This window comes from Vigna umbellata, chromosome 8 (genome assembly GCF_029865625.1).
Source record: "Vigna umbellata cultivar VRB3 chromosome 8, Vumbellata_1.0, whole genome shotgun sequence".
Classification (NCBI taxonomy): domain Eukaryota; kingdom Viridiplantae; phylum Streptophyta; class Magnoliopsida; order Fabales; family Fabaceae; genus Vigna; species Vigna umbellata.
This window is the reverse complement of record NC_142172.1, coordinates 43,193,934-43,219,313: the sequence shown is the minus strand read 5'-3', so window position 1 is coordinate 43,219,313 and position 25,380 is coordinate 43,193,934. Positions and strand designations below refer to the sequence as shown.

At 26.6% G+C, this 25,380-nt stretch overlaps 1 protein-coding gene across 1 annotated transcript; it reads right to left on the bottom strand.

Annotated features, from left to right (window-relative positions):
* Positions 1-5,204: 5,204 nt before the first annotated feature.
* Positions 5,205-7,264, bottom strand: LOC124835877 (gibberellin 20 oxidase 2). The gene is made up of 3 exons (XM_047310899.2): positions 6,309-7,264; positions 5,795-6,116; positions 5,205-5,685 (listed from the first exon to the last, which is right to left on the bottom strand). Exons 1-3 carry the CDS (start codon positions 7,106-7,108, stop codon positions 5,404-5,406), a joined length of 1,404 nt encoding a protein of 467 aa, XP_047166855.2. The 5' UTR covers positions 7,109-7,264; the 3' UTR covers positions 5,205-5,403.
* Positions 7,265-25,380: the final 18,116 nt, after the last annotated feature.

The following is a 25,380-nucleotide window of genomic DNA, read 5'->3' as shown; positions in this document are numbered from 1 at the left end:
CTCAAAAAACAATTCAAAATAAAAAAATAGGACACAATCCAAATGCAATAAAAAAACAAACAAAAAAGGCGAACAAATAAGTTTCTAATATTGATAATTTTTGTGTCACTTATCCATTTATAATATTAGAGTTTTGAATGATAAATCCATAATATTTTTCTCAAACATCTTATTTATCCCTGTTTATAATACAATAAAAAAAGTGTTAACTAATAATATAAAAATAATAAATAATAAATAATTGAATTAAGTGGGTTGGTCAGTCAACCCGGCTCACCACGAATTGAATCCGGGTGAGCCGGATTCTAGGTGAGTCAGATTGAAAATTAACCTGCATAAAAAATTATATTTTTTTCAAACCCAACCTGATCCGAATATGTAGTAGGCTAGATTGACCTCGAGTTCTATGTCATTTTGACAACACAAGATTTACCTTTATTTTTAGTTAGAAAAAACGTAATTATTTACGGACGAAACCTACATCCACTTGAGGATTTTTAATTTTGTTCTCAAATAAAAATTATTACTAAATAATTATGTTAGAAACGATGTATTATACTTTTGTTGATTGATTAAGATATCGTGTGGAAAAACTTAATAACATTTTTGCATTAAATTATTGAAAAATAAGTGTAAGGAATCATTTTATTATAGGAAGGAAATTGAAAAAAAAAAAGTGTAATTTATGGAGACGTTTTTTAGATGAATATGTATGAATGATAACATAAATAGTTCATAAGTGATTCATACATAAATCATGTATATAAAATAATTTCAAGAGAAATCACATATCTAAAATAATTTCGAAAAAAATTAATTACGCTCAAAATTCGCGGTTAAGAAGTATGATATCCGTTTTTTTACTGTTGTATTTTGAAAAACATGAATTATTCTATGTTCCGATTTTTTAAAAACTTGTCTATTTCAATAAATTTACATTTAAATTGGAGTATCATGATAAAATATTGTAGAGCTGTTATAAAAGATTACAAATTTATTAATTTTGTGCAACCTTCTAACAGAAAGAAAAATGTCTTACTATAATATTATTTATATATTTTTGTGATATTAATTTCATGTTTGTAATTAGATTGAAAATGCTGAAGAAGCTTTAAAATTCCCTCGACTTGAGCATAATCAGACCATGAAAGAAGGAGGAAATTTTAAATCATAAAACTTATAAACTTTGTATAAAGTAAAATAACTCCTTCTAATTTCATGTAATACAAAAAGTTTTAAATTCATGAATCTGATAAAAAAAATAGGTTTATTATTAGTAATTTCAAATTCAACTAATTTTTTACAAAAATATTTATATAAAATTTTTCACTAAACTCATATTTCGATTTAAATGTTTCTCATCACTTAACAATTTTATAATGATAAAGTATTTTATAAATATTATTACACAAAACCCTTAAAATATATCTATGACATCGAATGTCTTTATTATAAACATCATAAGAGATTAACTAGTAGTGCTATATATATAGAAAAAAGTATAATCATATTTTAATAAGCAAGAATTTTATTTGTTGTTACTAATAGAAAAAAAAATTCATCCATATAATTTCCTGATATCCTTAAAATGACTTAATCATATTCATGAGAATATATTATATAACATATCTGACTTTTGTAATAAAATGAATAATGATAAGTAAAATAAAAATAGTTTTTCTCTTTAAAAATGTTAGGAAAATAATTAAAATATATAATAATAATAATTATATAAAAATAAAACATATAATACATAGATAGATAATAGAAGATTATTCCGGTCAAATAATATTAAAAAAATGATATAATTATAATTAAATAAAGGAATAAAAATAATCTTAATTGGGCATGCAAAGTGCTGTTTCAGAGAAAAAACATTTCATCATACATAACAAAAAAATTATATGCACTTCTTTTCTAAAAAACAATAATAATTCATCATATTGATCGAGTGTAAAATCTTATGAATATCAATATTTTGAAAAATGATATAATAGAATAGAATACTTAAATCACTTAGTAAAAGTTAATGTATTTGTTCTGTATTTTCCTTATATAAATATCTGATATTTATAAATAAATAAAAACTTAGAAACGAACTATAATAAAAATGATTTTAAAATAAAATAAATTTTAATCAACAAAATAAATATTAAATTTGTCTATCAATAAATAACATTTATCTCTAAAATTAATATTGCATAAAAATATTAATAACAATAAATTTTTATTTTAATTAATTGTTTTTAAATTATATTAAATATTTTCAAATAGTTCAGACTTCCACCTCATATCAACCGTTTAGGTAACACATAAATAGATGTAAATGTAATGAAATCGAACAGGTTGATCACGTAAGGCATAAGTGGTAACAGAAATATGATGTGGCTTACATTATTATGTTTGTTTCCAAACCGAAAGAAAAAGATAAGGAAGAAGTCAAACAGTAACGTGAGTCAGATGAAATAATTAATTCAGTAGAAGTCAACTATAACATCTAAGTATAGATATCATCCTTCTATTGCATTTCAATTTTTCTCTCTGAGTCATATTAATATGATGACAAGAAAGTTTCAGCATCTAAAAAGCACCACTTCAATCAAAATGGCCGTTAATGGTCTAAATTACAGGACCCTCCAACTTCTTTCCGGAGTCATGATTTTACACTTTCAATCAATCAATGTACATGAAGAGAGATATGACATAAATGATAAAAGCAAACTTAATTAAATTTTAATCAATTCATAAATTTAAATATTTGATTAACTTAATTAAGTATTAAATAATTTATAAAGGGTTTTGCTAACGCGGCCTGTTTTTCAGGTGGTACATTTTAGCAATGTGTACTGGGTTTTAGTAGACAAAAATATCCTTATATATCATGGATTATAAGTTTTGGTTAAGGGTATTTTAATAATTTTCATTTTCAAAAAAAAAAAAGAAAGAAACCCCCAAACCCTTACTCACCTCTCTGATTCCTCTCAACCCTTTCTCTTTCCTCTTTCTTACTCCAATCTTTTCTCTGTCATCCCTAGTCCCAATTGAAAAAATCAGAAACACCTGCCGTTAAATTTACAAAAAAATGATTTTATAATGAGTTTTCATCTTATAATTTTTGTCTTATCTAATTTTATTCAATTTTCACAAGCAGAATTGGTAATTGACTGGAAAAAATCAGAAATACTCGCTGTTAAACAATTTTTTACAAAAAAAATGATTTTATAATGAGTTTTTATTTTATAATTTTTGCTTTCACAAGCATAATGACATCAAAGTAATTGGTAATTGGCCTGGAAAAAAAATCAGAATCACTCAGTTGTTAAACAATTTCTTACAAAAAATGACTTTATAATGAGTTTTCATTTTATAATTTTTGTCGTATATAATTTTATGTAATTTTCACAAGCATAATGACATCCGAAAGAATTGGTAACTGGCCTGAAGGGTTTTTTTAGAGATGATGATTCAACATATGCAGAAATTAGAGAGGTTAGTGAAGATGGTGAAATTAAAGAGATATTGAATAAACCTGAAGGTGAATATGTCAATGACTCAACTCTTTCCAAAGACAAATTTTTTAAAGGCAAGTGTTTCTGATTTTTTTCAATTGGGACTACAGTAGAATGACAGAGAAACGATTGGAGTGGGAGAGATGAAAGAGAAAGGATTGAGAGGAATGAGAGAAATTAATTGGAATTAATTAAAAAATGAGAAAAATTAATAAATTATTTATAAAAAAACACAAAACTAATTATCTTATCAACCAGTTTACAATAAAAATAAAAAATTAAGTGAATATAATAACAATAATTAATTAAGATCATTCAAATTTGTGAAGTAATTAAAATTTCATTAAAAAATTATAGACAATAAAAAAAAGTGTTAGAAGGTTATAAAAGACTGAGGTCTGAAAATTTAATTTTAATGTTTAATAGTGTGTTTAAAAATTAGGTAAAAGGGAAACTAGGACCAACTAAAATTGCATAAACAAGAGAGTGCAAATGGTTCCCTTCAAATTGAAGAATTTCCTTGCCAACACTAATAACAATGTAAATGTTTGTTATATTGTGATTCAGTAACACATTGTCATGCATATAATAAATATGTTGACGATTATAATTTTACCATAAAATTTATTGTTAGTGAGTAAAAAACTTTTTATGTTCATAGTATTATAAAAAAAGAAAATATTTTAATTATTCGAATCAATTTTGTGTTGTTTTGTCGCATATTTATGACTAATTATTATAAATAAAATATTCATAAAAAAATTTAAATATTTCTTTATATAATTGAATTTTATACATAAATCAATTTTAAAAATATTCAATTAAAAAAGAGAGTTTGAGTTGGATACATACAAACAGAAAATATGTAATTAAAAAATGGTTGACTTGTACCTATTTATTCCAAATATTTGACCCACATGTTTTTTAGTTTGGATGAAGTTAAATTGTTATTGTAATCAATATATGATAATGATATTTATATATTATTTTCATTACATTTTTATATAATTTTTTATTATAAAATAAAGGAGAAAAATATATATTGTAACACATTCTCTATTCTCTGTACGTTTACTTTGACACAAAAAAAATTGTAGAAATAATTATCTGCAAATGTCAAAGTTCACTACTTCTATTATACTTTTTATTGTTATTTATGTAATAAAAAAACACAGTTTTAAAATATTGTACTATTTTTTCTCAAATAATCAAATATTAAAGAATTAGTACTATGGAAGAAACATTGGAAAAAAAAAATTAAAGTAAAATGAGTTACGTTAATAAAAATCTGTTATATATTTGTAACAATTTTTTTCTGTTTCTTTGTTCTAGTTTTCTCTCCAATCAAACTAAGTGTCAAGTGTGATTATGTAAATATTACATTTTAGAATCCTGTCTAGCTTTGTGGAAACTTACAATTTTCTTTCCCATATAAAAGTAATGTTATTGGTTTTGATGCAACGAATAATAACGAGTGAGGGTCATTGAATTAAGAATAAGGTCTACACAATTTAACGATATTCAATAAATTTTAGTTACTAATAAAAAAATATATTAAAAATAAAATATTAGAAACTGTGTGCTAGCATTTCACTTAATTTAATCCATTGGAATTAATTTATCCGTAATTCGATCTGACCCATACTGTCGTTATAGGAGACAAATTCATTTTTTTTTCTAATTAAAGGTCGCATTTCCCTTAAGAAAAGTTGCTTCAATTACGAAATCACATGCACATTACATGAAGAACTCTTCTTCTATAACGTGAAATGAAAAGTTGAAAAATGGAAACTGACGAAATTACCCGAAGAATTTAGTTTATTGATTTGGTTTGAAGTATTTTATCTTCCATGTTCCTTGGTTTGTTCCGATTCGTGGAACAAATGCGGAGGTGTCAGGTGATGAAGTTTGAGTGAGTTGATTTGCGTTGAAGCCAGTTGGTAAATGCCTCAAGGGTTTTCATGTCAGCTCTGTAATGCTTTTGAGTGAACTCAAGGAGCATGGGCCATGTAAAATCTGGGTACAGCCTTGGGCTCATTTTGTCCACTAATTCACATGGTGGACTCACCACCTTGTCACTTCTCGGACACAGAAAGAAAGCAAGTGATTTTCTTGTTGTCTCCCTGTTCACCACTGCCCTGTGCAAGCAGCTCTTGTATCTCCCATTCGAAAGAGCCTATCATCATCATCATCATCAATACACAACCCAAAAATTCAACACTGTTTTCTTTGCTTTGCTAAGCCAAATGCATGAAACTCAAGAGTAATTAAGATAGTCACGTTACCATGAAGGTATCGCCAACATTGACGACAAAAGCATTGAAAGCAGGTTTAATGGAATGCCACTCATTGTCAACACAAACTTGCAGGCCTCCCACTTGGTCTTGGTGAAGAATGGTCAAAGAGGTTGGATCGCAATGAGGTCCAGTACCTAAAGTGAGGTCTGGTTTTTGACACGGAGGGTAGTAATTCAGCCTCATTATCGAGTTATTCTCTTCAAAGAACTCCCTGAAATAAGCTCTACCGACTCCAAGGCTCATTCCCAGAAGCTCCATTATACCTAAAGAAAGATTGCTCATGGCTTCACAGTAGTCCTGGTAAACATTCCTGCATAAATATGCAGAAAACACGAGTCCAAACATACCCACCGGGTTGATTTGTTGGTGGGGGTTTGAGTACTTTGCATAAGATCTCAAATTTAAATCTCGTAGTTGTAAGAAGTGTAAGAAAAAACGAAAGATGATGGGTATTTTATGAAGAAAAGTGAGAAAAGAAAAAGGTGGCACATATTTTGATTACCCGAATTGCTGAAACTCTGTGCCCATTTTATCGCATAAGTAGTCCTTGACAAGGGTTGGTGAGTTATTGCATGCGGAGTACTGGAAGGAAAGGGTCTCTTTCCAAGGGAGCTTAGAGGAGAACCTGGCGGTGAAGCTACTGGCGTAGCCGCAGTGCTCCCCTGGCATCCTCTGAGCCCTCTGTTTGTGAGACAGGGGAAGGGAAAAGAAGTTATCCATGTAAAGGTGAGCATCGGATATCAACTGCCGGTCAATCCCATGGTTGACAACCAGAAAGAAGCCATGCTTTTGACATGCTTCACCGACGAGTCTGGAGGCTTCCGTGGCAGCAAGAGGGTCACCGGAGAGAAAGCCTCCCAAGTCAATGAATGGAATCTGTAACTCGGGCTCATCCAAGCATGCTTTCTCCTCGTCAGGCCAAATGAACTGAGAGGGTATGTGAAGTTGGTGTCTGAGGACTGAGGCATCAAAGACAAGAGGATGTTGATCTTGTTCTTTGATTTCTTGGTTGGACGGTTGAGGCATGATGGGGTGCATGGTCGTTATGCAGTCTATTGCCATTGCAATATTAATTATTAATAATGAGTAATACAAGGTTGTTCTTGGTTTGGTTTGTGTGGTGAGGAGAGGAAGGAGAAGAGGGAGAGAAATAAGTTGGTAGAAGCGATGAAAGAAAAGCCAAGGCCGCTTGTTGGAGAAATGGTGGAACAAATATTGGAATCTTATATAAGCTCCCAGTCTCCGACACACGCACACTCTCTCTCCACTCCACTTTGATCCATTCACCAACACCACCCCCATCACTTTCACAATTTTCCTACTCACTCACTCTTCAATTTCTATTTCTTCCACATTCTTCTCATAACTCACTTTCTAAAAATCATTTCTTTTATTATATCTTACTATACTTTTTTTTTTTTACATTATTACTTCACATATTCATACACCCGCTCATACTTGATCTTTTAAAACCTCTGTCAATTTACTTTCACAAGATAATTTTATTTTCTAATTTTACAAATTGCAATTAATTTCCTATTCATTATTTTTTTTAATTTTAATTTAGTTTTCTTAGGAAAATAAGTTAACGCAACGTCTTTCGTCACATTGACAGTGACATGTTAATACAGTGATACATGTTCGTTAAAAGAGTTATTACGCCAAAATATTTCTATCAAACACATATCTGTAATGCGTTAAAAATATTGAAAACTGTAAAGATATGAGAGGTTAATTAAATGAGGCTAGAATAGTGAATTTCTGTATTTTCCGAAAAGTCTCAACGAAATAAGGAATGTGTCTAAAATATTTTGTTAGAATGTGTTAAAGCATTTTTTTTTAAAAAGAAAAATAAACTAAAATGAGAAGTAAAAATTGGTAGGGCATTATGTCATTTTGACACCCTGAACTAGGTTTTGGGGAGGTCCTGCAGTAGCGCTTCTTAGGGGATCGAATTGTAGGAAGTTGATGGAAATTGTTAAAGGCAAAAGCAGAATTGAAACTAGTCCAAGTGAGTATTCCACTACGGCATGTCGTTGGCGACAAATCTTGAAAATTTGATGAATTCAAGATCATCTTTTAATTGATTCATGGAAACGATGAAAAAGGTGAAGAAAAATTAAAGGAAAGGAGGAAAAAGTGTATGAATAAAGAGACACAGAAGTACATAATAAACTAGTGTGACCAGTCCTCTAAAAAAGCATCTCTATGATAACTGATAAGTAACTAAACGATGGAAAGAGCAAGCATCCAATACAGACAGGTTTTTCTGTTCATAATACAATTGCTATACATATGGAGAGATTACAGAGGAACCACTGGTTATTTATCACCAAATCACTTTATTATTTAATAATATAAACAATATTTATCAATTTTCACTCAGTATAAAATTCAAAATTAATGTTTAACTAATAGATGATACTTAATAATACACAAAAGCAACTGCATAAAAACCCATGAATGCTTTTGTAAGCAATATCATCACTATAATTTGAGTGGGATATAGTCCTAATAAGTGCAAAAGGTTCTTTTAAATACTGTGTTAATAGGGAAGATAAAGAAGGTGGAGCATTAGTGATTTTTCCCTCTCTTAGTAATGTAAGGTCCAAATTTTGCCAAATTCAAGCTACTATCTCAATTCCTAGCAAAAACTACTTTTTTTTTTCTTTTAGGGAGAGTTCTTATTTATTTTTTTCTATTGGAGAAAGATGAGAAGAAAAAAAAAGATTGGAATCAGGGTTGACATCCGGGTGAGGTAAATGTGAATTTCACTGTTTTCATCTCATTTCAAAGTAAGAAATTATTTATTTTAAACAAAATTCATTCTCTTCTCAAAGTAAAAATTATTGTCAAGCTAAAAATTATCTCCGTTTTTTGTATTCAATAACAAGTATTAAATTTCTGTTTTATATTCATTCCTATCAGATAATTAATATACATGTATCCACCTTCTAAATGTTTCAAATATTCATTAAATAATATTTTTTGAAAATAAAATTTTAAACATGATATTATTAAAGATTCAATGTCTAGAATATACAATGTTTCTTTTTTTTTTAATGTTAAATGTGAAGAAATAAATTATAATTGTGTAAATATAAAATTAGTGTATCACAACAATTGGATAAAGATAAAATAATTATAAAAAAGAACAAAAATGGTTTGATGAAATTAAGAATTCTATTTTTTTGAAATGTAAAACAAAAATACAAAATAAAAAATATATAATTAAGATTACGATGATATGAGTGATACCTTCGAAATTTAAATACATTTAATAGATATTGAACAAGTCAAAAAAATTGATAGAAAATGAAAATATTTTTAACGAAATAAAGGTTCTACAAATAAAATGAAAGCTCGTATTAAAGAGAACAAATAAAATAATTTTTTTAATGTCATTGATAAATTAAGATTTTACGTACTTGAATACTTAAAATTAAAAGAATCATTCTCTTGTGAAAGAAATAAACAAAAAATAAAAATAAAAATACTGAAAAAAATTAAAAATAATCAAATAAGTATTTTAGAAACTATTTGATTGTTGAGGTTTTTTTTTTAAATACAATACATTATTTGAATGAAACTAGATAAAAACAAAATAATTAATCAATATTATGATAAGAAGAAAATTTGATAGAAGATATAAGTGAACTTTATAAATTTTGAACAAATCAAATAATTGAAAAAAAAGATTAATAATGTAGAAAAAAAATTAAGAATAATTACAAAACTAAGAATAAATAAAAAAAATAAATATAAGTATTTTAACTTATCAAATAAATCATAAATGTTTTAGTAATTTAAAAGAAAGACAAATAGAAGAAAATGACGAATATGGGAATGAGGACAAATATACATATTCTCATTACATTCATTCATTATATGCAATTTAAAAAATTAAGTATTATATAGCTATACTTATATCTTATTAATGTAAATATTTTTTTATCAAACTTAAGACAAATTTATATAACACTAGTGGAAATTAAGTTTGAATAAATATCCACGTATACGAGTTATTATGTCTAATTGGAATTACATTTTGAAATAATGATGACCAAAATATCAAAATTACTTTAATTTTATGCATACGAATGAATTTTTAATTCTTTTTGGTTAACAATTCATATACAGATATTTTAGTTTTTTTTTTTAAGACAGCCTAATTTTTTAATTTATTTTTTAAACTGTATTGAAACTTAATTATATTTATTATGGTGCATTGATTAACTCCAAAAATTAAGCATGTTTGTTTATGTTTAAAGAAAACTAAAATGCGGTAATTAGTAGAAAGATAGTTTTGAAATGAGTGGAAGAGATTTTACTATTTGAAATTAAAATTTGAATTATATGTATTTGTTTGGGGGTAAAGCTACAAAGAATTGTATGCAAGATTTTCGATTTAATGTGCATACGAACAAAAAGAAGCTACTTAGATGTTTGTGGAAAAAGAACATGAATACGATTATAAGTTTTGCACGTGGGTTAATGGAGAACATTGAATAGCACTTCCTTCCGTGCAAGCAGTACAAGAATATTTCCCAGTTTCATCAATATCGTTTTATATTTTTCTTTCATCATTAATGTTCTAGTTAAGCCTTGTATCAACATTAAGTTACAACATTCCCTCATCTTTCTCTTCATAGGATTTAAATACTACCATTTATATTTTTATAATATTATTTTTACATACACTTTACATTTCTTATTTTATCTTTTAATATCTTCTTTCTTTACAAATACAAAAATTAACATTTTAATAACCAAAATATACCTAAAAGTAAGTTGTCAACAACTGATGTAAAAAATATTCTTCTTATATTTTTACAATAACCACATGATCTCGCTTGTATTTTTCTAGTGATAATTAAGTTTATTATCTTTCTTTCCTAAAGTGATAAGGTAAAATGAGTCTCTTTAATAACTTAGGTTCACCTGTTATTTACATTTTTTTTATACCTTCATTGTAGAACAATTTTTTTAAATAAAAAAAAATTATGAGATTTGACTATAAAAAAGAGATATCTTTAAAATAATTTGATTTAATTAATAATTTATATATTTATGCTTACTCGCTTTAATTTTTATATTTTTTCTAACTCAATTAAATCAAATAAAGTTTTTTTTATTTCCATATTAGAAATTATATTTATCAAAATTTGATTAATTTTTTAGTTTGAAATTCTCTTATTTTATATTTTTTTGTTTTCTTTTTCTCTCTTTACTTTCCTTCCTCCCATCACAGGTTGAGATTATAGGTTATCATAGAGAGTAGTTAAGAAAATAAAATTGAAATTTTAAAGTTAGTCGTCTTGTTTTTATATGTTTTGATGATAATTTTTTTTGAAATTGTATAAATAAGGTTAATCTTTTGATATAATTAATGGTCTTTTATTATTTAAAAATTGTGCAAAATGAATATAGAAAGGGATTGCAAGTACAAAAAGTGGATGAGGATAGTGGGAGGTGAAGGAAAACGAGTGAGAAAAAAAAAACATCAAAAATAAGAAAAAGAAATTAAAAATGTTAAAAAGTAAAAAAAATAATCAAATTTTAAGATGTGAAACTTTTAATACATATCAAATTAACTCTATTTAATAAATATTAAGACTCAATCGGACAATAAAGTGAATCATAATCTTAAAGACTAAATTATTAATGAAATCAACGAAATTAATAAGGTTCGTGTCATAATTTTTAAACTAAAGACAACCATATAATTTTTATTTTACTATTCTAAATATTAATTAATTATTTTATAAAAATAAAAATCATAACAATTTTTTTTATTATCAATTAATATAAACTTTTTATATCACCTATCAAAATTTAAGGTGTTTCAATAATGTAAAAAGAAAATAGGTACAAGAGTGAGTGAGATATATTGAAACAAATATCAATATAACTATGACATATATATAAAATTCATTTTCATCTTCATATTTAATTTTAAAATATATCTATTACTTATATTTACATTCCGTTATTATATAAATTCTATTTCAAATCAAGACGAGTTGAAAAAATACCTACATAATATATTGTTTTGATATTTGATAACTAAAAAATAAAATAACACTAAATTCTCTAATATTACTAACACAAAAGAGTAAAGAGTCTATTATGCCAAGCGTTTATGTCTGAACAAATTAAGTTAGATGTTAAAAATGTACGGCAACAATTTTATAAATAATGTGTGAAATTTATGTTTGACCCTTATGATTAAATATAAAATTTAAATAATTAACTAATACATTTTTAAGAATCAATAAAAAAGTCAATTCATATGAAAAAGAAAAATACTTTTTCAAAATATATAGTTTTTAATAGTTCAGGATGGATCTTCGGTCTTCATCTAATTCATTTCAGATTAGTGTATATTAAATAAGTATCTTATATATTATTATTAAAATATTTTAATTACTCTTAATAATTTTAAAAGAAATTTTTACTAATAAATACAATAAATTAAAATAATAAATTAAAAATATTTATATAAAATTAATTCTTAAATTTTATTTTAAATAAAAGGATAATGAAGAAAAAACGTACTTCTTAGTTAGAATAAATATTATTTTAAAATAATGAATTTTTAATATTATTTATTACTTCTTATATATTATCAATTATAATAAGTTTTAATTATAACAATTATTATTAAATTCAACTATATTAATTAATAAATATTAAATTGTTATCAATATTGATTAGAATTTTATTCTAAAAAAAGTAAAACAGATCATAGGATTATGTAATAATAAAAGGAGTAACGATAAATACAATATATAGAAGATAAAAAAAATTGGTTAATAGAATAATCCCGTCTTATTTTTTTAAGATCATTTTATATTATAATATGTCGTAGAATGTGTTAAATAAATATAAATATATATCATTCTACCGTTATTTTATAAAATTTTTAGAATGTAGAAATTAAATTATGAGTTATTTGGATTAAAGAATTTAAAAGATGAATTAGAAAATTTAAAAGAAAAATCTATAAGAGTTTGTATATGATAAATTAAAAAAATATTTTAATAGACAAAGTTAAATAATTACTATTTTACCTTAAGAACAAATAAATATAAAATTAAATATAAATAATTAAAATTATGTTAAAATTAAATTAAATTTGTCGTCTAAAATTACATAAATATTATAATTATAGTTATAATAATAGTAATAATTATTGATATATATATATATATATTAATTTTTTTATTATTTTAATTATAATAATATTTTTTTGCAATTTATTAAAATGATTTTTTTTCTTTTATATACATATATATATATATGTTAATAAAATAAAAATTAATTTTTATATATAATTAAAAAAATCATTTTTATAAATTACAAATATATTCTTATAAATTTTATTACTTTTATATTATTAATAATATACATATAATAACAAAATTATATATTATATATATATATATATATATATATATATATATATATATATATATATATATATATATATATATATATATAAGTATTATATAACTATGAATCAAACACAGCCAAAAGATGGACAATGTCAACCACGGACCTATCGCACGATCAGTTAAATATGGGATAGGACAACATCGTCTATGTCCTCTATATGTTCTACATGTTAAGATAACCTCGTGGATGACCCACGTTATGGGATGATAAAAAAATACACATAAAATTGAAGACAACTACTTTTGAACTCTGCAAAGGGATTTATTTTTTAACACAAGACAGTTACTTCTGTGATATTTGAAGAAAAAACTGAAGTTTCATACAGCATTAGTGTTTTGAAGAATCCAGGAAAGCAAAGTATAAAACTTATCTGGATACAATTATGGAGTTTGTTTAACTGTTTTTCTTAATTAGATTTTAATACCTAATAAATTACACAATAAATAAGTATCACAGATTTATTTAGATTATTGAGATTAAACTTGAATATTAATTTAAAATAACGAGAAAACTAAGAGTCATACATAAGTTTTTGTTAAAAATTTAGATATGAGTCTAATATAAAAATAAAAAAGTTAAACATAATTTAATATAAAAAAACCCATAAATTTGTTGTTTTTAAAATTTTGTATTAGAAATGGTACGATCCCTCACGTGAACTAAACTCAGATTTCTCAGATTTATTTGACATTGTATCTTTTGGATAAACTCTCTTTTTAAAAGATTCATCAAATAATTTCAAATTATAGATCAAGTAGCATATCTTTTCATAATGTAACTAAAATTTGAAGAGATCAAGATTAAGAACAAAGATTTCTCTCTTCTACTTCTCACTTTTCCCTCTAACAGTTTTATTGAGAAACAAACTGCATAGAACTTGGGTGTAAGAAGCTGGGTACCTCTCTGAAATAAAAAGTTACTCTTTTTTTTTTGGAATGGTTTATATTAAGAAAGAGATAATATCATAGTCTCTTCTCCTAATTAAAATCCTAATTTTGTTTGTATATATTAATATATATTTGAAAAAGTAATAGATTAAACCTTTTTTTATGAGAAGAATGACTGAAACTGTGTCTATTGTTTTCTTTTCCTTTGATTTTTTAACAAGAGATTTTAGCAGGAAGTGAAGAAACGTGGAAATGTGAGTTTGAAAGTGATGCATTGAGTGGAGTAATTTGTTAGGGTTAGGGTACGATGCAGAAGAAAAGCTATAAAAAGTGCCAGATAATCGCAGTGGGATGGCACTTTTGGTTGCAATTATAGAGGAAGAGAAAAGGTTTGGTTAATTAATTAATTAATTGTTTGGAAGGCAAGCAAGCAAGTTGCCCAACAAGCAGAACCGATCATGTTGGGCCTAACTGTTACAAGTAGAAAGTGGGTTCCATTTAATTCGAACACAACATAATAGTCTTCGTATTCTTTCTTACATTTTCCACTAAAACATGGCTTCCTTTATTACAATCACACACGTACTATCAATAGGTGGTGGGTCATATGATGTTTTTGGATTTTATAAAACAACAACAACTTGGAATAGTGTCATCATATCCCAAATGGAGTTTGCAATCTTATTATACATAAAAATTTAAATTATTTTTTTCTAAACCCTAAAATAAGAAAATTCATTTTAATGGGTATAAATCTTATTCCTTAACATATATATTATTTATATTTTGTAAAAATCATATAATTTTTTAAAAATTACATCTATAATATTTTTTTAGTCTTTGAACTTATTCATCTTCTTCTTAAAGTTCATATACTTTCCATTTTGAATATTAATTTTTTTTATGAAGTGTCACGTTACATTTTACATGTAATGCATACTTTAAAATAAAAAATGACGTTTAAAGGAATATTGAATACAAATTTAAGTATTTGACTTATATCCTGACAGAGTTGATGCTCACTGTGAGGATGATCTCTTGGTAAGAGTAGTGAGTTTAATGAGGCTTATGAGGTTGGAGAGGATGATGAGGGTAGTGAAGAAGGTGACGTTGGTGAGGTGTTCTTGAAGAGCGATCAATTGAAAATGGTGGATTTTTTAGCTTACTGCTTTCGTACCAAAAGACAAATTGAATTACTATTTTTAGTAGAAACGAAGAAAAGTCCTTAGGGATATTTTTTTATTCCAAAAAAGAGGTTTCAATGGTGACTGAAAAAGATTAGTTGAGCACTGACATGACAATCTATGGATGGACATCAAAATTACCCACTAGTGATGACACAAGTCAAGTTAATCAACTTCATAATTGATGTTCCCAAAGCTACTATTTCAAGTTTCAGCATGGCTTAAGAAAATCACAAGTTTTTTTCCAAAATAAAAGGTATATTTGATTTACTATTTGCACCACAAATTATAATAAAAATAATGTTTCCACACTTTCTATCTCATTTTTACACTTAGTAAAGATGATTGGAAATTAAGATTATCGTCGTACAATAATTTCATATCATTTACAAATAAAAATTTAAAACAATTTAAATATATTTTCTTTGATACATTTTCCTAAAAATAAAATCGTGACAAAATATACATTTCAAAACAACAATATGTAAGATAAAAGATTATTGACTTTAATAATATTATTTGATGGACTCAGAATATAAAAAATTATAATTTAAATATTTATATATAATAGAAAATATTTTATTTAAGGTAATTTCTAAGAGAGAATTCACGATCATTCAAGAAATAAGTAGAGGTCAAGTATTAAAAAGATATATAATAATTTTAAAAATTAAATTGAAAATTGAAAATTGAAAATTAAAAAACAAAACTGTGTCAATCTCTCATTCAGTAGTGATAGTCTTTCTCACTTTTGAGTTCCTTCCTCCATCAATGTCCCAAAGATACTTTTGGCTTTTCAATTATATCAACTGCTAAAATCTTACAATCATATAATATAATTACACAAATATATCTTTCATGATAGTCCCCAAGTACCTATTGTGTCAATTGGTTCAACTCTAGTAATTGACATTTTGGATCCATTGCATTTTCAATTGAAATATATCAAAATGGCTTCTCAATTTTGTCAATTTATTGAAAAAAAAAAGAAAAAAAAAACGTAAAAGATAACCTGCATTCATTTGAGAACAGAGTCATTTTTTATTTATTTATCAATTTAAACGTGTTAACTTGAATATGTTAATTATATTTATAACAAGATATAATGATCTCTTTGAGTCAAAGAGTGAAAAAATTAATTGGATTTAGATATCTTTAATGAAAGATAATGAAAAATTTAAGCTAATTGCATGTAACAGTGATTCATGGTGGAAGTAAGGTACTTCATCTAGTTACAGTGAAATCATGAGATTTGAATATGTTAATTATATTTATATTGTTCTCTGTGTAAAACCTTATATTTATTTTCATTTATTTATGTTTGATTATTATAAATATGGACTTTTACTAATTAAAATTATGATATTGGGAAACTAAAAGTAATTTTAAACCTAAAGTATTTTAATTCAAGTTTCAAACTAACTGAAAATTATTTCCTACATAGTTGCACCTAGTTATGTGTCAATTTAATTTGTTTGTAAAATTAAATATTAAATAGCATCTCACAAGTCTAAGTGTTTGAAAACATGAAAATCTAAAAAATAAAAAAGAGAAAGTCATGTTACGTGGAAAGTTTAATCATTTACCATGATAATGGTACAGTGAACGGTGGTTTATTACCTAGGGACGACTTTATAATTGGTAATCTATCTTTTATTTAGACATTGTTAATAGATTCATTATTCGTGTAAATTTTGCCTTGTTATTAGAAATCAAATGAAGGTAAAGTGTGAACTTGAATCATCACAAAAATTTTTTTGTTTTGATTTATTTTATTTTTTTTGGAAATGAACATGAAAGTGATTATAAGTGTTTCGATTTTTGGGATTGAAATCAACTTTTTTTTTATATGTTTTTTAATCTAAATATATGTATTTCAATGTTAAAGTTATCGAGAATTCGAAAATACTAATAATAAATGTAATAACGTAATTAACATATCATGATACTTTATAGATTTTAAAATGAATTTTATATTAATATAATCATCCTAACATTAATCATCGTTTAACTCGATTGTTTGACTAGTCAGATCTTTTGGAGTTCTATACTAACAAAATCGTTGAATTTGAAACTAATGGGACGATCATATTATACACTAAACAAAAATATATTTCCTCATTCAAAGACTAAATAACCTTTTAATAACTTATTTTAAAAGTCTTTTTTAATATTAAATAACTTTTTAATTTCCCCATTATTTAATAAAAATAATAAAAATATCAATTTAATTGTGATGATTATCTTATTACTTTTTAGTTAATGATATTGATATTATAATGTTAAAAATACTATAAAAAATAAAATAAAATTAGTTATTATATTGACTAATTTAAATATCATTTTTATAAACTAAAAATTATTAATATTTAAAATTATTTCTATTATGAAATAAAAATTATAAATAATTTATGAAATAGAGTTTAAATCAATTTTTAATATTAGCTATTAAAGAATTTATGTATTAATTAGTATTTAATTTAAAATTAGAGGCTTATTAGATCGATAATAGTAAGTAGTTAAAATATTGGTAGATAAATTTACACTCTAATTTACAAACAAGTTATAATTTTTTATTTTTAATAGATATTATTTTATATTTTTATAATTTTTAGTTTATAAAAAGTATTTAAGTTAGTCAACTAATTATTTTGATCTTTTAATTGTTATTCAAGAATTTTATTATAGTGAAGTAATTTTTTTATAAATAAAAATGTCATCAATATCATTAAGATAAATAGTCACTATAATATATATTTAATTTTTATTACAATAAAAAATAAACAATTTTTGTAAAAGAATCAATTTTAATAATTTTATTTAAACTTCATTAATAATTAAGATAACTAAGCCACTTGTGTGTTTGTTAAAGAAAAAATAACATAGGCCAAAGTGAATATTCAAAATTAATTAGATTTTAAATTGTTTTTTTAACAAAAGTACGTTAGATGAAAACGGTATTTAATTATTTCAACTATGAACAAAATTTAAATAAAACTAACTCTTTTGTCCTAAAATTTTTCTTTTTTTATCACATTAGAAATAAAATATATTATCCTGATATGATTATTTACCTATAGTTAATTTAAATGTTACAAAATTACTGATAAAACTGTGGTATCCCAAATATATAATAATCACAATCATATAAGTTAGGCGTCCACATTTCAACAAAGAGAACGGTCAGGGTAGAATAGTAGTTCAATTGCTGATATTACAGTCATCCACAAAAGGACAAAACTTAAAACTTAAACAGTTTAGAGTACTTCAAAATAACACCAACTTAAATTTAGAAATCCTAAAAATACTATACTGCATCATCAGCATCCTCCAACTCTTGCTCCAAGGGAACCTTCTCATCTGCTCCCATCCAAGTGGATGATCATCGCAAAGAAAAACATACACAAGCAGCACACAACAAAGAAAACAAGGGTGGGCTAGATAAACAAGCTATAATCATATAGTTCAATAAATAAATATCATCGTGTTTAGCTACATATAAAGAATAATCAAGGCATACCACTTTAAACCATGACTCAAACACTCATACGACTCATCCGGATTGGTATAACTGTCGAACTATTGGTCATCTTTGCACTTACGTAGTTCAGCTGACACTCCCCAACACTATGCAAGGTAAATCCCCCATCTGTCTATGTCTAAACTCTAAGACTATAGACGAGAACCTCCCTCTACTCTCACCACTTACACTGCTCTTCTCTATTTGAGCATGAACAGCACTTCGAGTGTAGGGATAGACATACCAATTCAAAGCTCCATACAGTTATACAGAACAACAACAACACCCCACACATCTCTTTCAATCATCTCACCCTGAGATGTCCACTTCATACTCAATTACATCATTGTAGTTCACATTCATATGCTTTACAACCACTCAACAACACCATACATACATCCTGGCAGTCAAACAACATCAATCAATCCAAACAGAAGAAGAAAAAGGAGTGAGATCCCCTCCATGCACCAGTTTACGTTATATATATATATATATATATTATGATAACAATTTATATTATACGTTTCATATGTTAATATAATATATATCATGCTTTCCTAACTTATATTTCCATAACATTTAATAATATACATATATATATATATATATATATATATATATATATATATCATGGTTCTTATTTGGTAAAATACTTGTCTAATTTTCATCATAGTAGAGATCTTACTTTCCCTCAATTGTCACCGGAGAGGGTCTGAACGCATCAGACTCACCTTCGGCGCTAGCACATATGACTAGTCACAACGTACTGGACCAGGCCAGGACTGCTCTATGATCAGGATGTGCCAACTCAGGTTTTTAAGTCCCCTCTATCCTACCAACAAAGAAAGACTTTTAAAAAGTTATGATTTAATTATCTAAGTTATTAAAACTGTCCTACAGTGTTCTAGACATCAAATATCCAATTATATATATCACCCTTCTCCTCACAATAACCTTAAACAGTACCTGCACATATACATGCTATCAGAGAGCCCTTACTCCAAACCCTCCAACCAGAACAATTTCAACCAAAACGGATTAATTTCAACAGAGACACTTACAAACATAATTGCCACATGTACCAGTTCAACACCAAAGCATAAATTATTTAAGCACAATTCCACCGTCTTAGTTATAATTATCCAATAAAAATTAACATCATAGAACAGCTTCACAACCTGCATATATTTGTATAAAATAATTTCATACAAAAATAATTAGCTCCCCTTACCTGGAAAACTTCACAGTTTACTTGACAGGATGATCTAAATAGTGCTCCTCACAACAAAATTCAAAGACACCCTATAAATCATCCAATGGTGATAGAATTAGCTTTTTAGGCTAGAAATTACCACAAATTTGAAGTAGAACACTTCTAGTGGCATGCATTCAGTAAAATAGCAATGCCCTAGGTGCTAAAAATGGTGGAGAAAAGGAGAAAGTGACTTACCGATTGGAACAAGAACCCGTTCGGTCTGTTACGGAACCCTTGACGTGGTGGACGTTTGAGCACCACCTATTCAAAAATTGAATAGGGTGATATTTTAGAGAGAAGACAGAGCAATATTTAGAAGATGAGTTTTTAGAGAGAGAGAAGGAAAAAGTTCCCAGAGTGGAAAGCTGACTTAGGAGAAAGACCCCTGCTAAGGTCATGTGCCTTTGATCTGATGGGCCTGGATGCCCCATGTAAGGCCCAAAGGTCCCTTTATTAATTTTACAAGTCCTTACAAAAACCAAGTTAGTTGAATACTAGATAGGAAAAATAATAAAAATTGTTTAAATATACTGAATTTATATATTAATTTTAAAAATATAAAGAGTGATTTAACTGATGACTTTTTATATGTTTTGGGTGAATAATAAAGATAATTAATTAGTAATCTATCCAAAGATGATTTTGGTATCCATTATTGAGTTTGGGCATAACACATTGCCGACAAAAGATCTTGGGCAATATTGTATGCTCCAATCATGGACTTCTTCAACTTGTTAACAGTTCAATTTCAACCAACTAATGCTTTTTACAAACTCCAGTTTAAATAGTTCAACACTGTTCATCATTGCTTTATAAAAAGTCAGAATTCCTCATTAAGAAATATATTCTTTACAAAATAAATACATCTTTGAATATTTTTTATTTAAAGTTATACTAAAAATGTTTGTTTCTTATACAAAAAATAAGGAAATAAGGGTGTTTGAATATATAAATTATTATTCTAACTATCTAGTTATTTATTATTAAATTTTATAACACTTTTTTAGTTTTCTTTTTCTTTTTTAATTTGTTTAGTTGATTTTCATCTTTTTCATAATGGAATGAGACATGGTGAGAAGATGATAAACATTTTATTGATTAGAATTTCAATTAAATTATTTTTTTTAATTTAAAGTTTTTTTGTTGTTGGTTGTATTTGAAGGATTCTGTTATTGCATGTGAGACAAAAGTCTATTAAATAAATCTATATTAAACTAGATGTATGATAAGATGATTAATATGTGAATAAGATACATTATAACCAAGTTAGACATTTTTGTTTTTACATTTTTAAGTTGTTGGAGTAATTTTTAAAATAAAAACAATGATTAGTTTGTAAATGAAACATCTTGAAAGCAAGTTAGACATTTTTTTACTTTTGTTGGAGTAATTTATTAAAAAACATAAAAGTTAAAGTTTCTTGTTGAAGTAATTTATTAAAAAAAATAGAAGTTAAAGTAAAGGGAGTTAATTTATGCTTTTTATTTTCAGTTAATTTGAAATTGTAGGTGAGAATATGATCATCTCGCTGATACTGAGAGTTTGTTGAAAAAAGAAATACGTTTTACTAATTTCAAAGTTGAATTGATTTATTTTTATTTGTTAAGTGGTTATATTGATCTTGAAATTATGATAATCAATTTAGAGGTAAGTATCGATAATAAGTTGTGAATCACTAAATGTGATTAATGATATATTGTATATGGGATATGGTATATTTTATTGATGTTTTATTTGATTTATGTTGAAAATTAATGGAATATTTTCGATTTGGCATTTTTAATAATAATGCCAAAGTGCATATGTTGTAATTCTATTAAGATGTTGGAGTTGCAATTGAATGTGTTAAAATGATTTCAGATTATGATTAAGAAAATGTAAAATTACTAGACTTGGAAGGATTATAATATTAACTATTGGTTTTAGAACGGTTGTTGATAAAGTGCATGATTGTAGTAGTTATAATTGATGTTTTAGTTAATTTTATTTGAACTCATATGATGAATATTACATGTTTAAATTACTCAAGCTATGGTTAGAATATGTGGTTTTTGAATTGCATCGGTATTACAAGAGTTTTAAAATATTAATATAGTGTTAAATGTTCTTTTAAACTTGTTTAAGATGATAGAATTGGTAAAAAAAGATTTTGGTAAGTTTTGAATATTTTTTAGTTTGTTGTATAACATTTTTTTGTGCGCGCAATCGACATGTTTCTTATTAAAGTAAAACATTTTTTTTACTAAAGTGACTTTAATAGAATAAAATTGACATGTTTTTAAGTTGTTAAATGTTGTTTATATAATATATAAAAAAAGTTTAAAAACGGTGTTTGAGTAAAGATAATTGACACAAACACATATGAATGATATGCATTTGTGAATTAATATATGATACGAGTTCATCTAATTATATTACATGAGGCACCTAGGAGAGGATGTTTAGATAGTGTTAAGTGTTTTTTGGAATGTTTTAGATAAGAAAAAAAAAGTTTAGTATTGGAAGAACAGGACAAGGGAACAGAGGGAAGACAGGAATGTGGTCCATTTGCAGAGGCAACTAACATGATGCTGTAACTATAAGAGTGTAATGCAGAAAGCAAGTAAGAGTAGCTGATGCAAAAAATAAAATAAAATGAGATGAAATTGACCTAGCCAACAAGGTTGGATTTTAGCAGCAGCAACAACTTCATTTTCTATAGCCACAGGGTGTGTCACAATTACGACAAACACAGTTACACCCTCTTATTTATCTCCATTATAAGATTGGTCACAATTGCTTCTTTTATGTCTGCGCCATTATTTCTTGGTGGGTCATTCAGCCATCACAAATTGGGGGGCAGAGACGATCCCATCCTGATTTTGGTTTTGGAGTTTCGAACAAAAACCCTTCCTTCATAATCATCATATCCAAACTATCTTCATCCTCACCAACTTGCTTTTCAACCTCCATCCTCAATCTTCATTCCCAGTAACACTTAACAAACCAAATTCTTACATATTATTATTATTATTTCTACCTTACTGCATCAGCATTTCAGATACAATCATGAGTGTTTGGTTCTAACTCGTACCTTTCTTTCTGCAAATTTTTCAACAAATTTAACAACTATAGTTTTGAGCATAAGTTTATCGGATTATCGTGAAACCTGCCGCCCCAAAACTGTAGCAAGGTAATGGAATGCAGCAATGCAAAGCATTACTGTTGCAGGATCAGTTAAATTGAGTGCAATTACTTTAGTCATCAATTCATGAATATATGTATTTCATTTTCATTTTCTTTTTGGTTTAAAATGTCAATACAGCAACATGAGTCTCATTCAAGATAGACCACTAGGGCCTATGCTGAGTATCCAGGATCCCATACCTGTGACAACCCAAATAAACATTTAAAAGGTCATTTTCTTTTAAAATGCATGGGAATATAATTTGTCAAATATTATTTGACATGACAAATATTTTTAATAGTTAACATTCATGATAAATAAATGTATTTGATTATATAAATTGCAATAAAAATTTAAATTGTGATAGGGAGATATTTTTAACTATTATTCAAGAAAATATTAAAATTAATTTTAAAGATAATGATAAAAGAAAGAAAATTGCGAGTCTCACAGATGAGAAGATAACCACGTGAAAGTAGAATAACATCTACATGTTCCAGGTTTTGTTCCCCAGTATTTCTAAAAACTAATGATATTATGAAAGAAAGAATTGGCAGCAGAAAATGGAAACTGAAGGAGCATCTAATAATCTGAAAAAATTTGAAAAAAGTATATGAAGTGAAAATTATAATGTGTGGAAATAATTAAAAAGAAAAAGGCTAAATGGGGTGGAGAACAAGAACATGATCCCTGTCTCGTCCCATTTGCAAATGGAGAGAAGAAACTATTTGTCCCTATTATCCCATCTTAACAGATAATGATCTCCATCCCCATTACCTGTTCCAACAACAACAAGCCACTCTCTTTATCTAATATGTCTCAACAATTTTCCTATGCATCATGCAGCTTCCAACACTCCATATTCATATCTCTTTTTTCGTTTCAACATCAAATTTTATCATTTACGATATCAACAACTTCATTTTGTCTTTATTGCAGATGCAGTTAGAAATCAAAAGTGTTTAGTGATTTTAACAAATTTAAAGGAATTAATGTCATTCTGCCCCGATCTTAATTAATAATCTTGGAGTGGTTAAAATAATATTTTGAAATTAATTATAATTTAATAGTTAGTTTTTATCTAAAACTATCACAGTTCATTTTTCATGTGTCATAACGTAGTATAAAACTATCTGTCCTATTCCAGGCTACTTCTGTCGAGAAGCTCTTTGATAGACGAAATCTGTATTCTCTGGATTGAACAGTTGATATCTGTTATATGGTGATTGATTTAATCTAAAAACAGTGTGAGTGTGATAGCCTAAAAGGTAAATTTAGAGCGGATACATTGAATTTGTTTGTATAACTTACAGTTACTGCCTCTGGCTTTGCAAGCATTCTGATGTGAATCTCTTAGTAATAGGAGTACACTGGGTTCCCACACAAGCTCTCATCAAATCAACTATGACCAATGGGATTGCTAGATACACGTGAGAACCTTGTCTCATCACATGGCACCACCTCATCATGTCTTTCAAAGCTATAACCACATTATGCGGTCAATGCAATAGCCTTAAACCAAATAAAACTCACTAGGATCATTCTAGGCTGCTGTCCAACGTTGTCTTTATTAATAGGACAAACTTTAAACACAGTTCTACGATTATCTTTCATGTTATTGTCTAATAATAAGATTTCAACTTTTATTTTAATAACTGTATAATAAAGTATCCATTAAAAGTTGACATAACATTTCAAAATTGAACTTCAATTCTGATTACCAAACACACTTATAAAGTTGTGTGTGAGTTTTATCTTTATTGATATGCCAATAGAACTCAAAATGCTCCAAAAACGATCTTGAGGAATCACCTCTGCGTTTGACTTTCATTCAAAACGTACTTCAAAGCTCACCACAGTCCATCTGCTCATGAACATATGGTCCAAAAATGCATAGTTTTCTTTTCTTTCCTTTTTGCTGGGATTAACAGGGTGAAAAGCAGTGATTTGTCACTGTCAGATGCCACTCAGAATACAAAGCGAATTCACGACCAAGAAAACAGTAATGGACATCTGTATCGCCATGGACAACCTTCACATCTTAGGGGGTCTTGTCTCTGCTTTCATCTTAAGTGCTAAAAAATATATTCTTGACAATAACATG